At 41.1% G+C, this 24,037-nt stretch overlaps 3 protein-coding genes and 1 long non-coding RNA gene across 4 annotated transcripts; all 4 read right to left on the bottom strand.

Moving 5' to 3' along the window:
- Positions 1-2,142: 2,142 nt before the first annotated feature.
- LOC134209984 (uncharacterized) lies at positions 2,143-2,925 on the bottom strand. The gene is made up of 3 exons (XR_009978795.1): positions 2,844-2,925; positions 2,335-2,448; positions 2,143-2,257 (listed from the first exon to the last, which is right to left on the bottom strand). It is a non-coding gene; the product is annotated as an uncharacterized LOC134209984 (long non-coding RNA).
- Positions 2,926-10,400: 7,475 nt separating this feature from the next.
- Positions 10,401-11,561, bottom strand: LOC134206232 (uncharacterized). The gene has a single exon (XM_062681920.1). The coding sequence runs from the start codon at positions 11,559-11,561 to the stop codon at positions 10,401-10,403; it is 1,161 nt and encodes a 386-aa protein (XP_062537904.1).
- Positions 11,562-12,088: 527 nt separating this feature from the next.
- On the bottom strand, positions 12,089-13,636 carry LOC134206231 (uncharacterized). The gene has a single exon (XM_062681919.1). It carries the CDS (start codon positions 13,634-13,636, stop codon positions 12,089-12,091), a length of 1,548 nt encoding a protein of 515 aa, XP_062537903.1.
- Positions 13,637-14,513: 877 nt separating this feature from the next.
- On the bottom strand, positions 14,514-15,077 carry LOC134206230 (uncharacterized). Its single transcript, XM_062681917.1, has one exon. The coding sequence runs from the start codon at positions 15,075-15,077 to the stop codon at positions 14,514-14,516; it is 564 nt and encodes a 187-aa protein (XP_062537901.1).
- Between the last annotated feature and the right edge of the window lie 8,960 nt (positions 15,078-24,037).

Below are 24,037 nucleotides of genomic sequence, written 5' to 3'. Positions count from 1 at the left end.
AAAATGCCATAAAAAAACATTAGCCAAATTTTCACATAGAAACTCTTAACCGATTTTCTTGCAACAAGTTGCATCCGACAGAGACTAAAACGCTGTTGATCACTATTGAATTTCATAATAATTGCAAATTGCAAAAAATAGATAATATTAAAATAGTGATGAGACATAGTCACATAGAACAATAATGTGTTATGAAAAATGCCTTGCATCTATGAATATTTTATCCGTGACTTCCCATTAAGAGTTTCATCGCACTTTAAAGATGCTCGTGTTGCACGCATTTAGGCGTAAGTATGCTCTTCGTTAAGTTTCATAGTACTATGAAATTGTCCGAAAGTCAAAATTCGAACATAGGAAATTCGAGAAACTTTTGGCCGCGCCATCTGTCGTCTACTAGTGTAAATTTTCTATCATAACATTAGACGGTGTAACTGTTTTGCCTTTCTTGTACATCATCGAGGTGTAAGCGTAAAGGCTACATTTATTACCTTTTGCGCGAGAAAGGCGCCATCACCGTTAGGTGGATTAATCTGGGTTTTTCAATAAAAGTTTGGTAGATTACCTTGTTTTTTGCTCCTTTTCTATCAAAACAGATGTCAAAACATCGGAAAAAGAAAGAAAAGTCCGAGGGAAATAGCAAAAAGCACGTGGCAGACTTGTCAGTTTTGACAGATTTTACTATGAAAACCGGTGTGAAGGTGAAAACGGAGATTCCAACGACCGTTCAAAGAGCGACTATTTCGAACGGTCGGGTCCAATGAATGAATTATTGGCAGTGGCTGATTTTCTACCCGCCGCAGCCACATCCAGGCGCTATAGTATATGCACAAAATAGCCAGCAAGAGTTAACCGCCAGAAATTTGTATGGTGAAAGACATCTAACGCGGGTTTTCTCGAAAATAGAAACTTTTCATGAAAAACTATTTGGTACCGGTTATGTAGGAAGGTGTCTGCTACTACGCCTGCCAAATATTTTTTCGATGAAGATGCTTAATTTTGAGAAATCGAACCTTAGATGCCTTTCGCCATACTGATTTCAGAAAGTTAACTCCTAGTGTGCCGCTGTAAGCACGCTCAAAGCAGTCGATTCATTATTGGCAGTGGCTGATTTTCTACTCGCCGCAGCCACATCCAGGCGCTATAGTATATGCGCAAAATAGCCAGCATGAGTTAACCGCCAGAAATTTGTATGGTGAAAGACATCTAACGCTGGTTTTCTCAAAATTAGGAACTTTTCATGAAAAACTATTTGGTACCGGTTATGAGGGATGGTGTCCGCTACTACGCCTACCAAATATTTTTTCGATGAAGATGCTTAATTTTGAGAAATCGAAACTTAGATGCCTTTCGCCATACTGATTTCAGAAAGTTAACTCCTTGTGTGCCGCTGTAAGCACGCTCAAAGCAGTCGATTCATTCGCGAATACGAAAGTAATCCCGGATAAAAAATATGATTAAAATATCATAAATTTTACTGTTACATCACCAATTAAAACATAATAATTACCATTGAATGTAATGGAATTTTAACAACTGAATCACATCAGAGACAATGGTTTTCCACGATAAAGTGAATGGTAAATGGGACTTTTACAATAAAAAAGGGGGGTTGTTATGTATCTTTACAATAAAAAAATCGGAAATTTTTCATACAAAATTCAGAGCAAAACAATTGATTTAACGGTTCTTTAATGGGATGATTTCGAAGGCCAAAACAATAGAAAACAATGTGTTTCAAATGTTTTTCTCGCATTTTTTCTATTGTTTCACAGTAAAAATACAATGGGATTTTAAATACATTTTACTTCAATCTCGACTTCAATATTACAATAAAAATACAATTCAATTTAATGTTGTTCAATTTGTTTTAATGGTACTATTTTATTTAGTTTTAATTAAGTTTTAAACTTTATTTGTAATCAGTCATTTTAAATTTCGTTTCATTTAATATATTAAAATATATTAATTTTTAAGATAAGTCTACTTCAATTTTGATTAAGCTCAATTTAACTTTAATTTAGTTTCAATTTAATTTTAATACAATTTGATTTTTGTTTCAAAATGATTTCAATTTGATTTTAGTTCATTTTTAGTTCGAATTTAAATTAGATGCCATTTAATTTAAATTTGAATGGTATTGTTCAGTGTGTTACTGCTATTCAGACCGGGATGTATAAACGTAGATTTCAGTCGCCGACGATGCAACCGGCTATACTCACTGAAGACGCTGTAACTGATGCTGCTCGCATTTGTTTTTCTGTGGAAGACGGAAATTATAAAATCATGTCAGGTTTTTTACAAAAAGTATAAGCCGAGAAGAAAAAGAAAAGTTACCTGTTTAATTTTTTATTGTATCCCGTTGGTGATGTAGCTCGATGATAGTCACCGAACGATCTTGAATCATCAGTGATGGTGGCAAGCTGCAGTGTTTTATCATTAACTCAATTTCTGAAAAGAAACAAGGATACATGCTAACACAAATTTTGCGAACTGCTTCGGCGGTGTAAATCAAGGGACCCCTTCCTAAAGGTCTTTCACGTAAATAAATTAATGTTATTTAGATTTCTAATACTTTTTCATGCTTAATGATATGTATAAGAAAAAACTTATACATTGCACTAGGCACATACATTCCAAACTTATACTTTTCATTAACTTATGAATGTTATTAGCTTCTTGGTGTGGGATCATTCATTAGATGACATAATGAAATGTATTGATATTTTCGAATATGTTGCTGCTTATAAGGTTTTAATTTATAAGTTTTTTTTCTTTAAGTGTTGAAAGATTTCTCCCACATCAAAGTGGTCCGGTATCATGATAATAACACTATAAATACTCACCACGGTACAGCGGCCAATGATCCGCTGTCGCTTGCTCGCAGAATCAGTATTTAAATAAATAAAAGGAACACTTCGTTTACTTCGTCTTTCCACATATCACAAACAAAATTGTACACGGTCATCTAAATCAAGTCATTCTCCAAGTAAAATTATAAGTGAAAGATTTTGTTCCTTTGAAATTTTTAAATTTAAATTGATCAGAACATGAATATTTCAAGACCTGCAATTAAAATATATACAGTGATCGTTCGCTAATTGGGGCACGACCTCACCCCAACTAGCAAATGCCGTTCGCTAATTGGGGCATTTTGACAAGCGTCAATGTTGTTTACTTTTTGCATTGAACAAAGGAAAATTTTACGCGCCAGAAAATATCGATCCCGCCAAACACGGAAACAAAACGTCAACGCATTTTTGACATCATATTCTGACGTTTAGCTGCTTTTTAATTGGGTTTCGCCCCAATTAACGAACCCCCAACTAAAAAGCGCCCCAACTAGAAAAACCCCAATTAGCGAACGTTCACTGTATCTGAAAATCGGTAGAACGTTTTTTCATGTAATAATGAAAGTTATTGTTATTTTATTGTTTTCAATTGTTATTTCATCAACATAATGGATCAATGAAATATTCTAAAATTTTATTTTTATTTCCCTTAAAACGGATTATCTGATCACCGAGATGGAATACCTTTATAGTTTGTTTAATTTTTGGATGAGCAATATAAAACATAAGCGAACAACTAAAATATTATAGAATGTATCGGTCACATTTAAATGTATTGTACTTTTAAAGTAAGTACAATACAAGATTTTTACAACCGTTGAAAATCTACAATAAAAGTACAATTGATTGTATTATTTACCACATAACCAATTGTATTCCAATGGAACATACCATACAAGGTACTGTAAATTTTTATCCGGGATGCCTCTACTCACTCTTATGGGAAAATCAAAAGATATTTTAGTTACTAGATAAAGATTGTCGCTTCGGTTCCCTTTGTTCTGCTGTCCGAAACATGTGTGGTACATACCTGTCAAATCGTATGGATTTTCCTTCTTTGACATTTAGCTCCCCTATCCTCGCCAGCAAAAGATGTTTCGGACAGCGACGACAGCGACAATCTTTATCTAGTAACTAAAATAACTTTTGGAAAATCTCATTGCTATCTGTCAGACTGTGCGTGAAACATGGCCGCCAATCACCCATTCTTGTTCCTCCACAGTAAAATCCCATAAGAACTGTCAGACTGTGCGTGAAGCATTTACCTTCGTAGTCGCGAATGAATCGCCTGCTTTGAGCGTGCTTACAGCGGCACACTAGGAGTTAACTTTCTGAAATTAGGATGGCGAAAGGCATCTAAGGTTCGATTCTCAAAATTAAGCACCTTCAGTAGTAGCGGACACCTTACTACATAACCAAATAGTTTTTCATGAAAAGTTTCTTATTTTGAGAAAACCTGCGTTAGATGACTTTCGCCATACAAATTTCTGGCGGTTAACTCTTACTGGCTATTTTGCGCATATACTATAGCGCCTGGATGTGACAGCGGCGGGTGGAAAATCAGCCACTGCCAATAATTCCACGTACAATATCTGCCGTTATAAAATATCGTATACTTTTTTACGCAGATGATAATAATAAGGCATACTGACTTTTAAGCATCCTTTGCTTCCGAAGCGTTAACCCCTGGCGATTGCCGATGAAAACAAATTCTATACGTTACGTCAGGCATTATTGGTGTTATTGACTCCTGCAAACTAGTATACTTTTGTGTTCTTGCAAATGTCTCTCTGCTCACTTTTTGTTACCGCTGCTCAAAGCAGCTCCATCGAGTCCATTTTTATTGCTCTTCAGCTTGATTTTAAGTGATTTTAATTTTCATTTGGTAAACTCAACGATTTGAACTTTTCATAATAAACAACAATCAAACATTTGAATTTTACAAGCGGATTTTTCAAATGACCAACATAAATGGAATTTCGAAAGGTCGGAAGACGACGAAGTTTCCCGCATATTCCTAAGTAAATAAAAATGTCCCCTGCACCACTTGTAGCTGGTACTTCTCACTTCTCAGCACCTTTTACATCGCCTTCACGCCAAAATATTTCCCGATAACCTGTTTCACAAAACTATCTCGAGTCAAATCAAATCAAGTCTAAAAAGTTCAATTCTGATTCCCATTAGCAATCAGGGATGCTTCCGCAAAATCCCTCAGTAAGTGCCCGCATAATCATGGACCATACGTAGACCGCACCTGTTAAGAGCTGAGCAGAATGGGTACGTTTGCGTGCGTTTTGACAGTTTTCCCATGGCAAAACTGTCAAAACGCACGCAAACGTATCCATTGTGTTTGGCCCATTATAATTGAAGAGAGTAAGTGTTATTGTAGCGGTGGTCTCACTAATAGTAGTTAACTATAAATGGACAGTCTCATATACTGTTTCAACATTAGCTCAGATGGTAAACGGCCAAACTACCATATGAGTAATGGGCGGTTAAGTATAATTAACATTTAAATCCGGTCGTTTTTTCGAACAAAATTTTCGATTTATCATACATCAGTTGGTAGATGTACAATTCATTGTTGGCAGTGGCTGATTTTCTACCCGCCGCTTCCACATCCAGGCGCTATCGTATATGCGCAAATAGCCAGCATGAGTTAACCGTCAGAAATTTGTATGGCGAAAGACATCTAACGCGGGTTTTCTCAAAATTAGGAACTTTTCATGAAAAACTATTTGGTACCGGTTATGAAGGATGGTGTCCGCTACTACACCTACCAAATATTTTTTCGATCAAGGTGCTTAATTTTTAGAAATCGAACCTTAGATGCCTTTCGCCATACTGATTTCAGAAAGTTAACTCCTAGTGTGCCGCTGTAAGCACGCTCAAAGCAGGCGATTCATTGATGAACTATATAATGAATCGCCTGCTTTGAGCGTGCTTACAGCGGCACACTAAGAGTTAACTTTGGTAAATCAGTATGGCGAAAGGCATCTAATGTTTAATATTTCGAAAATAGGCACTTTAATCGAAAAAATATTTGGTAGGCGTAGTAGCGGACACCTTCCTGCATAACTGGTACCAAATAGTTTTTCGTGAAAAGTTCCTACTGTTGAGAAAACTCGCGTGAGATGTCTTTCGCCATACAAATTCCTGGTGGTTAACTCATGCTGGCTATTTTGCGCATATACTATAGCGCCTGGATGTGATAGCGGCGAGTAGAAAATCAGCCACTGCCAATAATTCATTACACATCGACAGCAGAGTGAATGTAAATAAGAGTGGCGACACTGTCAGAATTGGAACAGAATTCATCTGTCATTCCCATACAAAATCGTGTTCCAAACGAGCAGGAGACCTGTCAAATGCGGCACATGTCGCCACTCTTAATTACATACACTCTGATCGACAGCATGTTATGTATCAACAGTACACTGCCAAAAATATCTATATAAGATATATGTGTCGCCGATATAAATTTTTGCAATAGCTCCACCCTAATATAATCGATATAGAACCACACATAAATTGAATAGTTGCTAATTCGAGACCACACATAAAGTTTATTTGGATACACAGGATTTTGTTTTTACACGATTTTTTTTCGCTCGTGTTTTGGATCGTGTGACTTCAATTTACCACCAAACTCTTCGCAACATGTTTAAAAAAATCCAGGATAAATCAAAGAAAAATCACATGATAATTGATATGCGTTAAACATTTAGGATGAGTGCAAAATTGAGAAAATATAAATCGTGTAACAACAAAATCCAGTGTATATATTTTATTAGTAGTTTGCGTGGAGAATGGTTATGTGTGCGCAGATATACATCATAAGTTAAATCTATGGATTTTTGCCAATAAATATGTGTGGATTTTTAGTAGTGTAAGTGTTGATGTAGGGTTGGTATGGTGGATCAAGCTTAAAATTGTATGCTAACAATGAAGTGAATAGTGACAATATATCTTATAACGCATATGTAATTTTGACTGCATGGTATGTCGTTTTGCATTATGCGGGTGGTAACGTTGCAGGTAATTGGCGCTTTGATGTTGCATGAAGAAGAAGAAGCAGAAAGATGATAATCGAAAAAATCTCCACGGGAAACCATACGGAGAAGTTATTAAAACTCTTCTCAAAAATTCTAGAAGCAATTTATTTAAAAACGGTAAGCAGTACGGGGTTGGACTTTTCTTCTACTGTACAATAACCACAATATTTCTATTCGAAATTTTGTTTTCTAATATTACACTTAAAACACAGTATAAGAAAAGTCCAACCCCGTACTGCTTACCGGTTTTAATTAAATTGCTTGTAGAATTTTTGAGAAGAGTTCTAAAAACCTCTCCGTATGGTTTCCCGTGGAGATTTTTTCGATTATCATCTTTTTGCTTCTTCTTCTTCATGCAACATCAAAGCGCCAATGAATGAATCGACTGCTTTGAGCGTGCTTACAGCGGCACACTAGGAGTTAACTTTCTGAAATCAGTATGGCGAAAGGCATCTAAGGTTCGATTTCTCAAAATTAAGCACTTTAATCGAAAAAATATTTGGTAGGCGTACACAGAAAGAAAAATCATTCATGAAATTAAAAAAAACGTTGGTTAAAATAAAAAGTTGCGTTGGTTCTTTTTCGTAGAGAGTTCCGTTTCTTCAAAACAAAAGTACGAAAACTTTTCTATACCCATATTCCAAAAGTGGCATGCGACTCTGAAAATAAAAGTACAAAACATTCAAAACAACATTGTCAAATCAAAATAGTCACACTGTAAAAAAAAAAGTTTAATATTTTTAATCTGAAACGAAGTTTTAATTTCCCCAAAAAAGCTTGTTTTTTTTCATTCCTCCATTCATGTTTTTCTTTATAAATTAAATTTATTCATTTTTTTAATTTTATTCCATATTGAATTTATTTTAAACCTAAAATTCATTAAACTGAGCAGGTTTATAGGCGCTCATGCAACAGAATGTCCTCATTCGTGTTAATCGTCGTGTTATGACTTGCAGCTTCCAAGACTACCGGCGCGGCTTAAGGTTGGTATCGTGTTCAAAAGAAATTTCTTTTTCTATCTCAATCACATGTTAAATTCCGTTCACTGAATCGGAAAAGTAAAGAATCGAAACAAAATTCTTACAACAATATCCACATGAAAAGCACAAAAAACAAAATTGGCATTTGTAAGGTTCCCACGCAAAGTAATGGGAGCTGTCACTTTACTTTCGGAAAAATGTTCTGCTCGATTATTCCGTAAGTAAAAGTTACAGTTTTCTCCATGCAGATCAGTTGTCAAAATTCCTCTTGGTAATATTGAACAAAATTCCGTAACCTCTCCACTTTTTAAGTCGATACTGGCCTTTATCCAGCGACCCCAGCCCCTCTTGTAGATTTTAAAACGCGCCATAGTTTTCCAGTCATGAACCGAATCTGTAAGATATAATAGCAAATCTTGCATGAAAATCGTCATATTGCCCAACTCCATTCAAAATATTGACGCACCGGAATTGGATACCATGTTTCTATAAGAATTAGTATACATATTGGTATCCGGAACTGCATCGTTTAAAATAAGTAAAAATGGGACTCACCTCTTGATTCCGTAGATGTGATCAACAACTCCACTGCACAAATGAATTATTGGCAGTGGCTGATTTTCTACTCGCCGCAGCCACATCCAGGCGCTATAGTATATGCACAAAATAGCCAGCAAGAGTTAACCGCCAGAAATTTGTATGGCGAAAGACATCTAACGCTGGTTTTCTCAAAATTAGGAACTTTTAATGAAAAACTATTTGGTACCGGTTATGAGGGATGGTGTCCGCTACTACGCCTACCAAATATTTTTTCGATTAAAGTGCTTAATTTTGAGAAATCGAACCTTAGATGCCTTTCGCCATACTGATTTCAGAAAGTTAACTCCTAGTGTGCCGCTGTAAGCACGCTCAAAGCAGTCGATTCATTATTGGCAGTGGCTGATTTTCTACTCGCCGCAGTCACATCCAGGCGCTATAGTATATGGACAAAAAAGCCATATAATAATATTTATCCAATTGTCGCAAATATTATTATTTTTCTTAAAATTTCATTATTGAACGGTAAAACCGTCATAATTAAGGAATCCTATATCGTATTGTTTTACTATAAAAATACAATTCAATCTAATGTAATTTGAACGGTTTTGTTCGGATATTTCAACAATATATTTACGATACACTCTATTGTTTGACAAAAGAAAGTGTATGAAAAAATCTCAGATTTTGTATAGTTACGATACTTAACAACCCGTACGTTCTATTGCGAAAACTTCATTTACAATTTGATGAATGGTTCATAACAATACATTCTAATGTATTTCTATTATTTCATCTACAATAAAATCTATTGTAAATTTATTGTGTTTTATAGTGATGTTACAATAAATTGTATTGTTTTTCTATAATATTTTTTATTCGGGCATACACGAAAGGCACGCACACAGTATATGGATTTCCATACCTTAGTGTTCGATACGATGATAAGCGGACTGTAATTTATTGATAGGTCACTGTTTCCCGGATAGCTGAAGGGAACTTTTTTCTTTCGCACACATCGATACAAATTAACACCTTTTGTTCTCGGAACATTAAAACTTAACTTTATTACTCGGAACTTGTAATTATTGCTGCGAACAATCTTGCGGTCTAGTCGCGTTTTTAGGAAAAGAGATCGAAACGTTATAACTCATCCAAATTTATAGTTTTTAGGTAGGAAAACTCTCTAGCCCTATCTCTATTTATCTCGTATTTCTGTCTTTATTCCTCAAAACTCGTCTAATAGAAACATTTATAAATTTACCTGTGGTTGTTGATGCAATGGCACGTTAAAATAGAGCGACTCACTCGGGACAAGTTGATTACATTTCCTACATTCTCCCCCGTTGAAAGGGACCTTTCAACACCAGCTTCAGGGCACTGTTGCGTTCTTCTCAGGACATCGTGATGTTGCCTTTTGGGCTTCGTTGAAAGCCTTCTCGGTACTTATTCTTGCGCTGCGTTGATGTTCACATTATTGTCGTTGTCTTTGATTGGTAGTAGACTGAGTCTCGATACAGATCTTTTGTATACGCCTCGCACTGTGCGTATATTAACGACTCTTACGATGTTGTCTTTTCCGGGGAAAAGCTGTTCGATGCGCCCAAGTAACCACTGTTGAGGAGGAACATTGCCTTCACGTACTACCACCAGCTGCCCTACTGTTGATTGATATAGTCGATATTCCATCGACGCCAGAAGTGTTGCACGTAGAGCTTGATTCTATCCCATCTCGATAGGATATGTAGGTTCGTATTCGTCAAGTCTGGTTCGGAAATGGCGTTGAGTGGTCGAAATATTAAAAAGTGTCCCGGCGTCAGAGCGTTATAGTCTGCCGGGTCGTCTGATAGAGCACATAATGGTCTGGAGTTAAGTGTTGCTTCGATTCTCGTCAGTACGGTGGTCATTTCTTCGAATGTCAGAACTGCTTCCCCCAAAGTACGGCACAAATGGTGTTTCAGCGATCGAACTCCAGCCTCCTACAATCCTCCAAACGATGGCGCACGTGGAGGTATGTAGATCCACTGGATGGTTTTCTCTTCAATGAAGTCGTTCAGGTTTTTCAGGAACGGTTGAGAATTAAACAGCTCATGCAGTTCCTTGAGGTTGTTGTTGGCCCCGACAAAATTGATCGCGTTGTCAGAGATTAGCTTGGCACATTTTCCACGTCGAGACACAAATCTTTGCAAGGCTGCGATGAATGCTACTGAAGTTAGGGATCCTACTAACTCCAGGTGTATAGCCTTGGTTGCTTGGCACACAAACACGCAAATGTAGGACTTCAAACGGGTTGTCGAACGGATTGTAGGCTTCAAGTACACCGGTCCACAGAAATCTACTCCAGTGTTGTAGAATGGGTAGATTAATTCTACTCGATCAGCTGGAAGATCACCCATGTATTGTTGCAGTTGTTTCGGTTTGTGTCGATAACACCGCAAGCAGTTGAAGCGTTTCACAGCAGATTTTCCTCGTTCAATCCAAAACGTCTCCCTTATCATTGACAACGTCAGCTGATTTCCGGAATGCATGTTCTCGCGATGATACTCCCGAATGACAGTTTCCGTAAGTTTGTGGTACGGAGGCAAGATGTACTGGTGCTTCATGTCGAAATTACAGCTTTTGTTGCGAAGTCGTCCTCCCACTCGAAGAACACCTTGGTCGTCGACAAAGGGTGATAGGGTGATCAACCTATGCCTTGCGTCAATCAACTTTCCTTGCTTCAACCGGCTAATTAGTTCAGGGTAGGCGTTCCCTTGCACTAGCTTCACTAGTTGACGAATAGCTATAGTCTTCTCTGCACCACTCATATACGATGTTTTCGGGACGTCCGTCTTCTTCTTCAAGATGCCGATAAATCTGTTGATCCACACCATAACACGAACCATTTTTCGATACGAGCTGACGTTTTCAAAAATTGTAAATGTTTCGCTTCGTTCTTCGGCACAAACGTTCACTGTTTCGGAAACCTTATCTGGTTCTTGGTATTCTCCTGGCCATGTTGCCTCGCCATCTCTCAGGAACTCGGGACCGCTCCACCACAGCGTAGCATATTGGAGCTCATTCGGCATCAACCCCCTTGATATGATGTCCGCTGGGTTGTCGTTGGTACCTACATGACGCCACTCCATCGCTGACGTCATCGCCTGGATTTTAGTGACCCTACTTGCCACAAATTGCTTCAGTTGTTCAGGTCGGCGTGCGATCCAAGCAAGAGCAATCGTTGAATCGCACCATATAACAATTTTATCGGTAGGGATATTCAGGGCATTTATGGTATCAGTGACTAGTTGAGCCAAGAGCAAAGCACCACATAATTCTAGCCTGGGTATTGTGAGTTCAGGCTGAGATTTTCTCGAATTCTCGGTTTTCTTTATAGGGGCGACTCGTGACCTTGAGCATACTAGCGACAAATTGACCTGACCGTTTTCGTTTGTCGACCTTACATAGACGCATGCCCCATAGGCGAGATTGGAAGCGTCGGAAAATCCATGGATTTGGATAGATTTTGAAGAAAATGGCAGAATACACCGACGTATCTTGACTTGATGGAGATCTTTTAACTGCGATTTGAACGCCACCCACCGATCGATGTCCTCTGGATCCGCATCTTCATCCCAACCTTTCTCTTTCATCCACAAGCTTTGCATGATGAGCTTCACCACGACGACTATCGGTCCTGCCAAACCAATGGGGTCAAAAATCTGGAGATGCTAGACAGAATTTCCCGTTTTGTAGTTTCAACCTTGCAAATCACAATCGGATCAACATTGAGCTCGAACACGTCTTCTTCCGGTTTCCACAAGATTCCCAGAGCTTTGACTGATTGTTTTTCACCGACCAATAACTTCTTCTCGATTTTGTCCTGAGGGAGGGTTTGAAGAAACTGTTTGCTGTTGGAGCACCATTTGTGGAGCTCGAATTTACCACTATCAAACAGTCCAATGATTTCATCCTTCAGTTGAATGGCTTGCTCTAGTGTGTCCGCCCCTGTCAACACGTCGTCGATGTACGAATCTTTCGCGACAACTTTCGCCGCGTCAGGAAAACGTGTTGCTTCATCGATACATAGCTGCTTCACAGTCCGAACCGCTTGAAATGGTGCGCTCGCTAGCCCGTAGGTCACCGTTGTCAATCGATACACGTGAGGCTCGCTTGTTTTGTTGGGTGTCCACAAGATTTGCTGATATGGTTGATGATTCGGAGAGATTTTCACTTGTCGATACATCTTGCTAACATCAGTAGTAAATGCAATCTTCGGAACACGGAACCTCATTGCTATTTCGTTCAGCTTCGGTTGAATAATGGGACCCACCAGTAGGTTGTCGTTCAATGATTTTCCGTTGCTAGACGGCGCCGAACCATCGAAAACCACCCGGCATTTTGTTGTACTACTATCCGGTTTTTCAACGGCGTGATGAGGCAAAAAGTAGTCTTGACCAGATGAAGCTTCGTATTGTTCCATGGGACCCAGATCCACCATATGGCCAAGGTTGACGTATTCGTTAACAAAGTCTTCGTAATCCGTAGCCAATGTCCAATTTTTCATCAAACGTCTATCCAGGGCTTGCAATCTTTTGTGGGCCATCTGCCTTGAATCACCTAGGTCTGGGCAACCTTTCTTGAACGGCAACTCCACGATATAGCGGCCATCCCTTTGACGACGATGAGTTTTAATAAAATGCTGCTCCGCCTGTTCCTCTTGGGTAGTAAGCGTTGATTCCGTCTCACTATCTTCACTCTGCCAAAAGCTTCTTAGCAAACGGTCCAGATCATCATTAGAGACAAAGGCAGAAACAAGTGGTTTTTCGACTTCTACCTTGCCACCTATCACCCAGCCGAATAGCGTTTCTTGCATGATAGGGCTTCCCTGCAGCAGTGGGACTCGCCTTGTTTCCAAAATTCTCATGTAGACGTCGGCACCGATCAACACATCGATGCGATCTGGAACATTGAAGAACGGATCTGCTAAATCCAAATTGTTTGGAATCATCAAGAACCTTGTGTCGAAACCTTCAATTGGCAAATTCGCCGTTATCCTCTTGGTAACCAGGCACTCAATTTCAGTCTCAAAGGAAGATGTGGTGGAACGAATTACAGTTTGGACCTTGTACTGGATGGACGAAGTATTCCCACAGACTCCTGTAACTTGTGCATTGCCCTTAATTTTCTTCAAACCGAGCCGTTGGATACAGTCTTCAGTGATGAAATTGACCATGGAACCGGAATCCAACAAAACTCGAACCTTATGTAACTGCTTGCGGGATCTTCAACGTAGACGACAGCAGTGTTGAGAAGAACCTGGGGCTGGATAGGGAACGATCGACAAGCTTGTGCCACAGTAGTGTTTGAAACAGATGGTTCAGCCGCCGTTTTTTCGCGGTGGACCTTTGATTGATTACTCAGGACGACATCACGAGGTACTACAGGTAGCGACGGTTTTGGGTCCAAATGCAATAAAGTGTGGTGTTTTTTCTGGCACGTTCGACACAAACTCCGGGTACATTGAAGTGCGGTGTGGTTGTTGGACAAACAATTGAAGCAAAGATTCAGTGATTTAGCCTTTTCAATACGCTGCTGTGGTGTCAATTTTAGAAATTCTTCACACTGGTTGATATAGTGGTTTTGCCGACATAAGAAACAGCTGATTTTGCTACGCTCACGAGTGGCAGTTGCAACAAAGGGACGATTTGAAGACGGTGCACGAGAGCCAGGAGCGGACAGAGGTCTAGATGGACGAATCGAAGAAGTAGGACCACAGCTTTTATTAAGGCACTCCAAATTCTCCAACATACGACAGTGATTGGCCAAAAAACTCACCAACTCTTTCCATTTTGGCAAATCGGACTCTCCAAGCTCAGCTTCATATTCCCGGCGGATTCGAGGATGTAAACGCATCATAACCATTTGGGCGAAAATTAGTTCTGACATTTTATCCAAGGGAATATCTAGGGCATTCAAAGCACGAATGTGCTTCACAAAACTATCAAGCATCGATCGCAAACTAGAAGCATTCTCGGATGTCAAATGCGGAATTTGAAATATGTCTCCCAAATGTTTCTCGACCAGCCACCGTTTATTTTCGTAGCGACGGTTCAATGCATCCCAAAGAGATGAAAACTTTCCTCGTTGCACTGCAAATTTTTTGCTTCTCCACACAAACACATTCGCAAATAATGTAGCCGTTCAAAATCGTCGAGATTGTCACGGCGGCAGATGATCGATTTGAATTGATCACGGAAGAAAATCCAGTTTTCATAATGACCGTCGAATTTAGGGAGAGGAATGTCTGGGAGCTTGGTTTTGGAATTAGTGGAGTCGAGTTCTTGTTTTACGGTTTGACTACCGTCCGCAATTGGTGGTTTTACCTGTTTCAAATGGCGACGAATTTTGAACCGGCTTTTATCGAGAATATCTTCTATTTCCTCTTCACGCTCCCCAATTTCAGCAAGGTCATCGTCCTTCACCAGGCCATATAGCTTCGAACGGGTGTCAAAAAACTGATTTCGCAAATCATCAAGAACGGATAATTTTTCCTCCAATTCATCAAGGTCACCCGTGTCGGCAGAGAAAGCTTCTACAAATGATAGGAGCTTTTTCGAACGATCGCGAATAGCGTCGAAAATTCGATAGAGGCTAATAAGCTTTTTGTCGGTCATTTTGAGGTCACGCTAGTATGCTTCAAGTGGGCTTGCTCAAGGGAAACAAAATGGCTCGTCACCTACCTTTTTTTTCGGCGAAGTTGAACGAAAAGCGTTGTTTTGCGGTGGCTTGCAATGGCTGCCGCTGGCGTCAGTAGGCACTTTCTGCTATTAACCTCTGCTTTGGAGGAATTCGAGCACTTTTTTGTTCTCCTTTTCTTTTATAATCACTTCAATATTTTTCGTTTATTGGTTCAATTTTTCTAACACTTTAGCTAGCACACAGGCTGCTACGTCCAATGTTTTACACTCGCGACGATTGCAAACCATCCCCAAATCATAGAGATTCGCCAAACGTTTCACTCGGAACGTTAATTTTATGACCAGTTCGCTCGGCACACCAATTGGTTGGCCACTTCACTCGGCACTATGTTATTTCGGGATGTTTGCTGCACTTACGCAATACGCGTTTTTCACTGGCGACGAATGTCGCAGATACTATTCCCCACAGTTTGCAAAAAAAGTCTCAATTTCTGCTAGCTAGAAATTGAGAGCACTCACGTTTCGCGTAACTTTCGATACGACGGTACGTAATTTGTCCGGACTTAAATCAATTCGAGAACACAGTCTCAAAATTGCGACGATTCAATTCGCACGTGCTGCATTCGCGACGGTATAGAATACAATGGCTGACAAGCATCTTTTTTGCTGTCTTTGTTCGCTTTTTGCACGGCTCACACCAATACCATTCGGGACGGCTTTCGCGCTGTTCCATTTGTTCGTCACAATGCATCGTCGTTTTCGACGAGTCCATTCAAATTGATCGTTGCGCGATTATTCACTCGGACCCTTCAGCTATCCGGCTCGAAGGACCAAAATGTTCGATACGATGATAAGCGGACTGTAATTTATTGATAGGTCACTGTTTCCCGGATAGCTGAAGGGAACTTTTTTCTTTCGCACACATCGATACAAATTAACACCTTTTAATTATTGCTGCGAACAATCTTGCGGTCTAGTCGCGTTTTTAGGAAAAGAGATTGAAACGTTACAACTCATCCAAATTTATAGTTTTTAGGTAGGAAAACTCTCTAGCCCTATCTCTATTTATCTCGTATTTCTGTCTTTATTCCTCAAAACTCGTCTAATAGAAACATTTATAAATTTACCTGTGGTTGTTGATGCAATGGCACGTTAAAATAGAGCGACTCACTCGGGACAAGTTGATTACATTTCCTACACTTAGTATTTATTTTCATTGAGTGGTAACGTTGCAGGAAATTGGCGCTTTGATGTTGCATGAAGAAGAAGAAGCAGAAAGATGATAATCGAAAAAATCTCCACGGGAAACCATAAGAAGAAGTTTTTAAAACTCTTCTCAAAAATTCTAGAAGCAATTTTATTTAAAACGGTAAGCAGTACGGGGTTGGACTTTTCTTCTACTGTGCAATAACCACAATATTTATATTCGAAATTTTGTTTTCTAATATTACACTTAAGCCTTTATTTGCATTTTATAGTGCATTCAGTATTTTATGCATTTTTTGAACGCATTGGATTTAATTGAACATTTTGGGCGCATTTTTACCAATACGTATTTTGGATTCAGTTCAAATTCAAAGTGATCCGCCCCTCGCGTGAACCAATATAGATGAATAGGGGAGGAGAAGACCACCAGCTGTCAACGAGAGAAAAAGTAGGATCATTGAAATTTCACACGGTGTGGTATAGGAAATGAAGAATATTTTTGTTATAAAACAAAAATTAAAGATATTTTTCAAACAAATCTTGGTTTAAGGGATTAGAATTTTAAAAGCACACAAAATAGTCATGATAACTCGATTTTCTATATTTTTTTCTGGATTTGCAGTTAATGCTTAAGATTGTTGAATTTGTAACCCCACAAACTAAAAATTGTTATAACTTCCTAGAGGCATTTTAATTTTCATTTTCTATATCATGCCATGCCAAATTTCCATGATTATACTTTTTCTCGAAACTTTTCCAGGTGGCAGCACTGATGAATGAATCTCCCCCATGGGCTCACTTGTATGAAAATGTCAACTACGCATGGTTAGTAGCGCGCGCAAACAAGGCATTGATTCACTGCACCCGCTGCACCCAGTGTAAAGAGAAAACTTATGACACGTGATATGGTTCATATGCATATCAGAGACTAGGGACTGAATTATTCAAATTAACGATTTGAGAAACGTTATCAACAAAATGTAACTTAGAATTATGAATAGAAAATAATGTTGAGTTAGTTTTTGTATAGAAATAAATGTGATGGTTCTAAATGAAGTCCTTGACTTCAAAGCTAGACGGTCAGAAAAAGCGTAATAAATGTTATTAGTTAACTATTGTCAGTTTTTCAATATAGAAATCATTACCTCACTATAGCTTAACATTTAAAAAATTTCAAAGTGAGGTAAATAGATGAATGGTGAATGAATGAATAAATAAATAAATGACATAATTTTTCAAATTTTTGAAAAATAATTGAAATTAAAATAATAATATTAACAATTATGTTTTAATATATGTAGCATTAAAGAACTGAAGAGCTGATCTAAGGAGCTGACTCTTTTCAATGAGCTGAACGGATCAGATCCGCTCACTGAAATGAGCTGTTCTGCCCATCTCTATTACCTGTCGGCAAAGACAATTCGGGTCTCAATCAGCGGAGCGAGCTCCAGTGCGCACAGCATCGTTGCAGGCGTCCCCCAGGGCAGTATCCTCGGGCCCCTGCTTTCCAGTCTGTTCACCTCCGACATGCCAGAACCTCCAGAAGACGGCATTCTGTCTTTGTTCGCAGATGACACATTCATCATCTACAATTAGTTATGAATCCTGTACAACTCCGGTGGTGCAAAGGGCTGACTTGAAAGTTCTCCATTCTGAGCGTTGCCCAGCTATCGCTTCAACCTGTTGCCAGGTTAGATTTCGGTCGACTTCTTTTATTTCTACACATAGTTAAGTTTGCCATTTTAAGGTGTTTTTATGAGATATTGCGAAAAAAGATTCGGTTGCCGGTGGGACTTGAACCCACACAATTCCATAAAGTACACGGACGAGTTACCAATTATACAACAGCTGCCCAGGCGAGAATTTGTTCCATAACCAGCTAGTAACGATGGGATATCAGTCAATTCCCCGTATCTATCGAAACTGCTTTGGCAACATTTCACACCCTGCTCTCTCTACCCAACTTTTCATTTATTTGCTTTATTGAGGCTTCGCCGCCAAAAGCCTCTGGGTCTGCCTCTGCTGCGATGTCCCGCTGGGTTCCAGTCTAATGCTTGTTTACAGATTTCGTTTCCGCCCCTACGTAGAGTGTGGCCGACCCAGCCCCATCGATCCCGAATTTCTGTTGCTAACGGCCTTTGGTGACAACGACGATAGAGCTCGTTGTTTGAGGTCCAGTTGTGAGGCCACCAGGCCCAAATTATATACCGCAGGCATCTGTTAATGGACACCTGCAGCCGTTAAGTGTTCGCCACTGATACACATCATGTTTCGCTAGCGTATAGCAGCACAGATTTCACGTTAGAGTTGAAAATTCGTCTTTTGGTGCGTTCACTTATCTGCCTGTTTTTCCAGATATTTCTTAAACTCGCAAAAGCAGCCCTTGCTTTCTTGGTCCGTGCGCCAATGTAGATTTTGGTACCGCCGTCTGACGCCATTTGGCTACCAAGATATTGGAAGCTTTTAAAATTCTCCACTGGTTGCCCGCCTACTGTGAAACTGGAAGGAGTCACCGTGTTTACATCCAACGATTTGGTTTTGTTGACGTTGATGACTAAACCTGCCGAAGAGGAGCGCTCGGCAAGATCATTGAGCTTAGTCTGCATATCAGAGCGCCGTTGCGCGAGGATTGCAACGTCATCAGCCAATTCGAAGTAATTTAGGTGATCCATGGTTATAGGCTGCCATAACAGCCCACAATTTGGTTCACGGTCAATCGCATCTACCAGAATCTTGTCGATTATGATGAGGAACAGTAACGGTGATAGAATACACCCTTCCCTCACACCAGCTACGACCCGGATAGGGTCGGACAGGACCCCATTGTGCAGCACTCCAAATGACTCAGTACGAATCCATTAATATTGATATTGTTGAACATTACCATTTTGTCATGTTACTAATTTTATTTAAAAGCTTTTCAAAACAAACTGATCTTGCCTCGTTCATTCCTAATGTAAAAATGTAATTTAGCCTAGGAGCGATTCGGAATGAACAATAGCGCTAAAAAGTTAAATACGGCAAATTTTAATCATATTTATCAGCACACTAGCACCGCGCGACGGAGGCATAACGACATACTTCAAAATGACCAGTACAAACTTTTACACAAGCACGCGAATGAAGATGAACGTCTGTTCTCTGTGATTATATTAGGGTGGAGCTATTGCAAAAATTTATAACGGCGACGCATATAATCTTATATAGATATTTTTGACAGTGTAGCCTGTCAATAAGCATGCGCATTGCCTTTATCGTTATTGATATAGGAACAGATACCCTATATTTGGATTTTGAGCTTGTAAATTGCTCTATATTGTGAATACTATCCGTTACCCTATGTTAAAATTTTAAAAATTATATGCTGTACCACTTCCGTAATCCTACGTCCTTCTGGCGGTCGTGTCTCGGATACAACCTTCTACTTTTTTCAGAAAAATATCCTAGCTACTATGTACGTCTGTATGTCTGCCGTACAATTTGGGCTGCAAGTTCAAACTGTTAGCTAAGCCTGGGGCTTTTATAATAATTTTATTTGATGCATGAGGGCTGGCGTCGACTGAGATCCTCAACTCTTCCGAGAAATCGTTGAGAGTCAGGGTACCAGGAGCAACACATTATCTTTTAACACATTCACGACGTCAACTATACACGCAGTATCATCACCAGGGAAGAATTACGTTTCAGAAACCATCGCTCAACATTTTTCACCAACGTTATGAATGCTGACTGGGAAATGGTGTGATACTATCTCAAGGGAGCCATTTATAAATCCAGTTCGGATAATTTATCTTGTCCAAACAGCTTGCCTCCCCCTCCCAGTCTGTTGAGTTCCCGTCGTTTCTTCGGAAAGTACAGAAAACTCACGAAACCCGGAATAATTGTACAAGATTATGTTTGTTATTCACTCCTGGGAAACACGCAGCGCTTGTTTTTGTGTCTCCCGCCGAATCAAATCTTGCTCATTTGCACGTGCGATGGCGCGATGCTTAGCCACCCAGAGCGTTACCATCAGCATCATCTCGACAAGCATCCGAGCACTTTCGGCGCTCGGTACGGAGGAACCCTAGCGCTTCGAAACAAATTAATTTAAATAATTTATCCGCTGCAATTTATGCACGAATCCTTCAAGCTCGCCGCCATCAACTTCCGGTGGGAAACTCGATTTGCTTGTGCGGTGCATCGCATAGGGTTGCTGTTTCGGTTCTGCATCTTGTAGTTTTGTACTTATCAAAATCAAGTAAATGAAAATAAGATACACTGGTTCATTGTTTTTATTTGTGTAGATAAATCATCAACAAAAAAAAAATTTTTTGACCGCTAGATAGAAAATGGTACAGCTTCCCTATTCAAGCATTTTCTGAGAGAAGTCTGCTTTCACAAGCTAAACGAGCAGAATGGAGCATTAGGTATGCCTGTCCTGCGAATATACAAAACCCTTCTCCGACCCGACCCGCTGTATGAATACAAATTTCGTGACTGTTCATCATACTCCACATAAAGAGACGTTGTCATCCTTAACGTGGCAGAATTCACTCTCAATGAATCGACTGCTTTGAGCGTGGTTACAGTGGCACACTAGGAGTTAACTTTCTGAAATCAGTATGGCGAAAGGCATCTACGGTTCGATTTCTCAAAATTAAGCACCTTAATCGAAAAAATATTTGGTGGGCGTAGTAGCGGACACCATCCACCGGTACCAAATAGTTTTTCATGAAAAATTCCTAATTTTGAGAAAACCCGCGTTAGATGTCATTCGCCATATAAATTTCGCTAGTCCCTTTTCGTCGCAGTGGTCTTCGCCGATGGTTCCGGTTCGGAGAGTACTTGTTGATTGTTCGTTGCGGATGTTTTTTAAAGGCTGGTTTGCAGGGCCTGACACCAAACCCCCTAAATTTCCGGAGGATCACACAAAAGCTATGTAAAACATTAGACAACTTTTCATATTGTAATCTTTAACCGATTTTCTCGAAACAATTTACATTCGAAAGGTGGTAAAGCCTTCTAGATCACTATTGAATTTTGTGACGATCGGTCGTTGCGTTCGAAAGTTATTAGGAAAATGGTTCATCGAACCATATAAGGTTGGTGCCTTTGCTAAATGCGAGAAAGGCAGTATCACTTTTCGATGAATTAAGTTGGGTTTTGCCTTTCTCGTACAACGAAGTTGTACCGAAAGGCTATCATTTCACTCCGAAAACGAACTTTTCATAGAAGCCTCTGAGATCCATAGTGTTATATACCAATCGACTCAGCTCGACGAACTGAGCACATGTCTGCCTGTCCGTGTTTTTTTTTTCTTCCTAAACAATGGAGGGGGAATCTGCTCAACAGACATCCTGGGTTGACCAGGAAGTGCTGGGTTAGGGGCCACCTCCAATGAGGGAGGCAGGACTGCATCCCCGACCAGCTAAACCGTTTCCATTGCCGCCAAGCCCATCGTCCCTTCGGTACAACCAGAAAGTAATGCTTCAAAGGGGGCCAGTGCATAACGCACCCTCGAGGTTAGCTGCGTATCCTTGCAGCATCGAACATCGTGACTCGCTTTTTTAGAAGAACACCATGGTATCGTGCCAGCGCATTGCCGGCTTTCCAGGTGGCCTTACCACGCCCTATGTCCTCGGAAGGTGGGCAGGGTCGACTTCGCGCCTGCTTCCCTCTGCACGACTGGTATCAAGAATGATGATGCCGCGTGCACCCCAAATTGACCTTTCTGCGATAGGGCCTATTCGCCAGCACACAGAGGGACTTGCCGACGCGGTGCCTACGCCTGCCCCAGCCTTGACGAGGACCCCTTTCCATCCTCGGGCTCGGAACCCGCCCGGTTGACCGACGCCGCGAAAGCGACGATACCATGTTGTTATTCACGCGGCCACTTGTTCGATAAAAGGATCGAGTTCGACCACAGGGCACCGGTATGACCCATGAAGCCGACTCCGAACCCTTGGACCACCTCTTATTTGCGCCTGAACTAGCCATCCCTCGAGTCCACGCGCCACCTTCTGTGTAGCTCCGAGACGATTTGGACGATAGCCGATAAAACGGCGTTCCAGCCAACTTCATCTTTACACATCATCCGAACTAGGTTGTCCGGGGTAGTGTCCAGACCACATGTGGCAAGCATGTGGTCACGCATTGTGCGAAAACGCGGGCACACGAACAACACGTGTTCCGCCGTTTCCTCTAAACCAACGCACACCGGACACTCGGGCGAGGCCGAGTGCCCGAACCGGTGTAGGTCCTGTCTGAAGCAACCATGGCCTGCAAGGACCTCTTGACCCACGTACCTATCTCCGGTATCAACCTATGTGTCCATCTACCCTTAGTGGAACTGTCCCACGCACGCTGCCATTTGACCATTGAGGCCAACCTGACAGTCCTGCGGATGCCTCTCGTGCCGCGCATTTCAAAGCACTCTATGTCTTCACCGATAACGATGTCAATAGGCATCATACCGGTGATGACGCAGAGTGCATCGTGCGACACGGTACGGTACGCGCTCGCAACTCTTAGGCACATGAGCCTATACGTACTTTCTAACTTCGTTCTGTAGCAGTTAATACGCAGGGCCGTGCCCCAAGCTGGCTCCCCATACCTCAGTATGGACAGAGCAACGCTAGCCAGAAGCTTGCGCTTGCTGGCATAAACCGCAGAGCTATTGGACATCATCCGGGACAATGCCACTATAGCTGTGGAGGCACGCTTGCAGGCGTAATTGACGTGGCTACCAAAGGTGAGCTTATCGTCGATTATTACCCCCAAGAGTTTGATTGAGCGTTCAGAGGTGATCGTGCAGTTGCCTGCCCTTATCACCGCTTGCTGCTCCGACTTTCGGTTGTTAACAACAACCACCTCAGTCTTGTGGTGAGCCAGTTCTAACTTCCTGGAACTCATCCACTCCTCCACAATTGCGATCGAGTGGGCTGCAGTCAACTCCACCTCTTCGATCGATTCGCCGTAGACCTCCAGCGTAATATCGTCAGCGAAGCCAACGATTACCACGCCCACCGGGAACTTCAACCACAAGACACCGTCGTACATGACGTTCCATAACACCGGACCCAGTATGGAACCTTGCGGAACCCCTGAGGTTATGTCAACGCACTTCCGACCCGCCTCTGTGTCGTATACCAGTACTCGATCTTGGAAGTAGCTTCTGAGAATCTTGTACAGGTACTCGGGAATTCCAAGACGCAGCAGGAGCGCATCTGCAATAGCTGCCCAGCTGGCACTATTGAATGCATTCCTCACGTCGAGAGTCACTACTGCACAAAAGCGAACGCCCTTCCTCTTACGCTGGATAGCTATCTCCGCGGATTTTGTAACCGACAAGATAGCGTCTACGGTCGACTTACCCTTTCGGAAGCCAAACTGGTTACTCGATAGACCATCCGCACCCTCCGTGCGTATGAACAACCTGTTGAGGATGATCTTCTCGAGCACCTTCCCCGCCATATCAAGCAGGCATATTGGTCTATATGCCGACGGATCCCCCGGTGGTTTTCAAGCCTTTGGCAATAGGACCAAGGTCTGCCTTTTCCATGCTTCAGGGAAGACTCCCTCGTCCAGGCATCTCTGCATGACAAAACTGAACATCTCGGGAGCCTCGGCAATGACCGCTTTAATGGCCAGGTTCGGAATACCATCCGGTACTGGCGCCTTACCTACACTAAGGGACTGTGCAATCCCCGCAAGTTCCGCCACAGTTACTCTTCCCTCGTCGGCCACCC

The sequence above is a fragment of the Armigeres subalbatus genome, chromosome 1 (assembly GCF_024139115.2).
Source record: "Armigeres subalbatus isolate Guangzhou_Male chromosome 1, GZ_Asu_2, whole genome shotgun sequence".
Taxonomy (NCBI): Eukaryota; Metazoa; Arthropoda; class Insecta; order Diptera; family Culicidae; genus Armigeres; species Armigeres subalbatus.
Note: the sequence above shows the minus strand (reverse complement) of the source record. Positions and strands in the feature narration are given on the sequence as shown.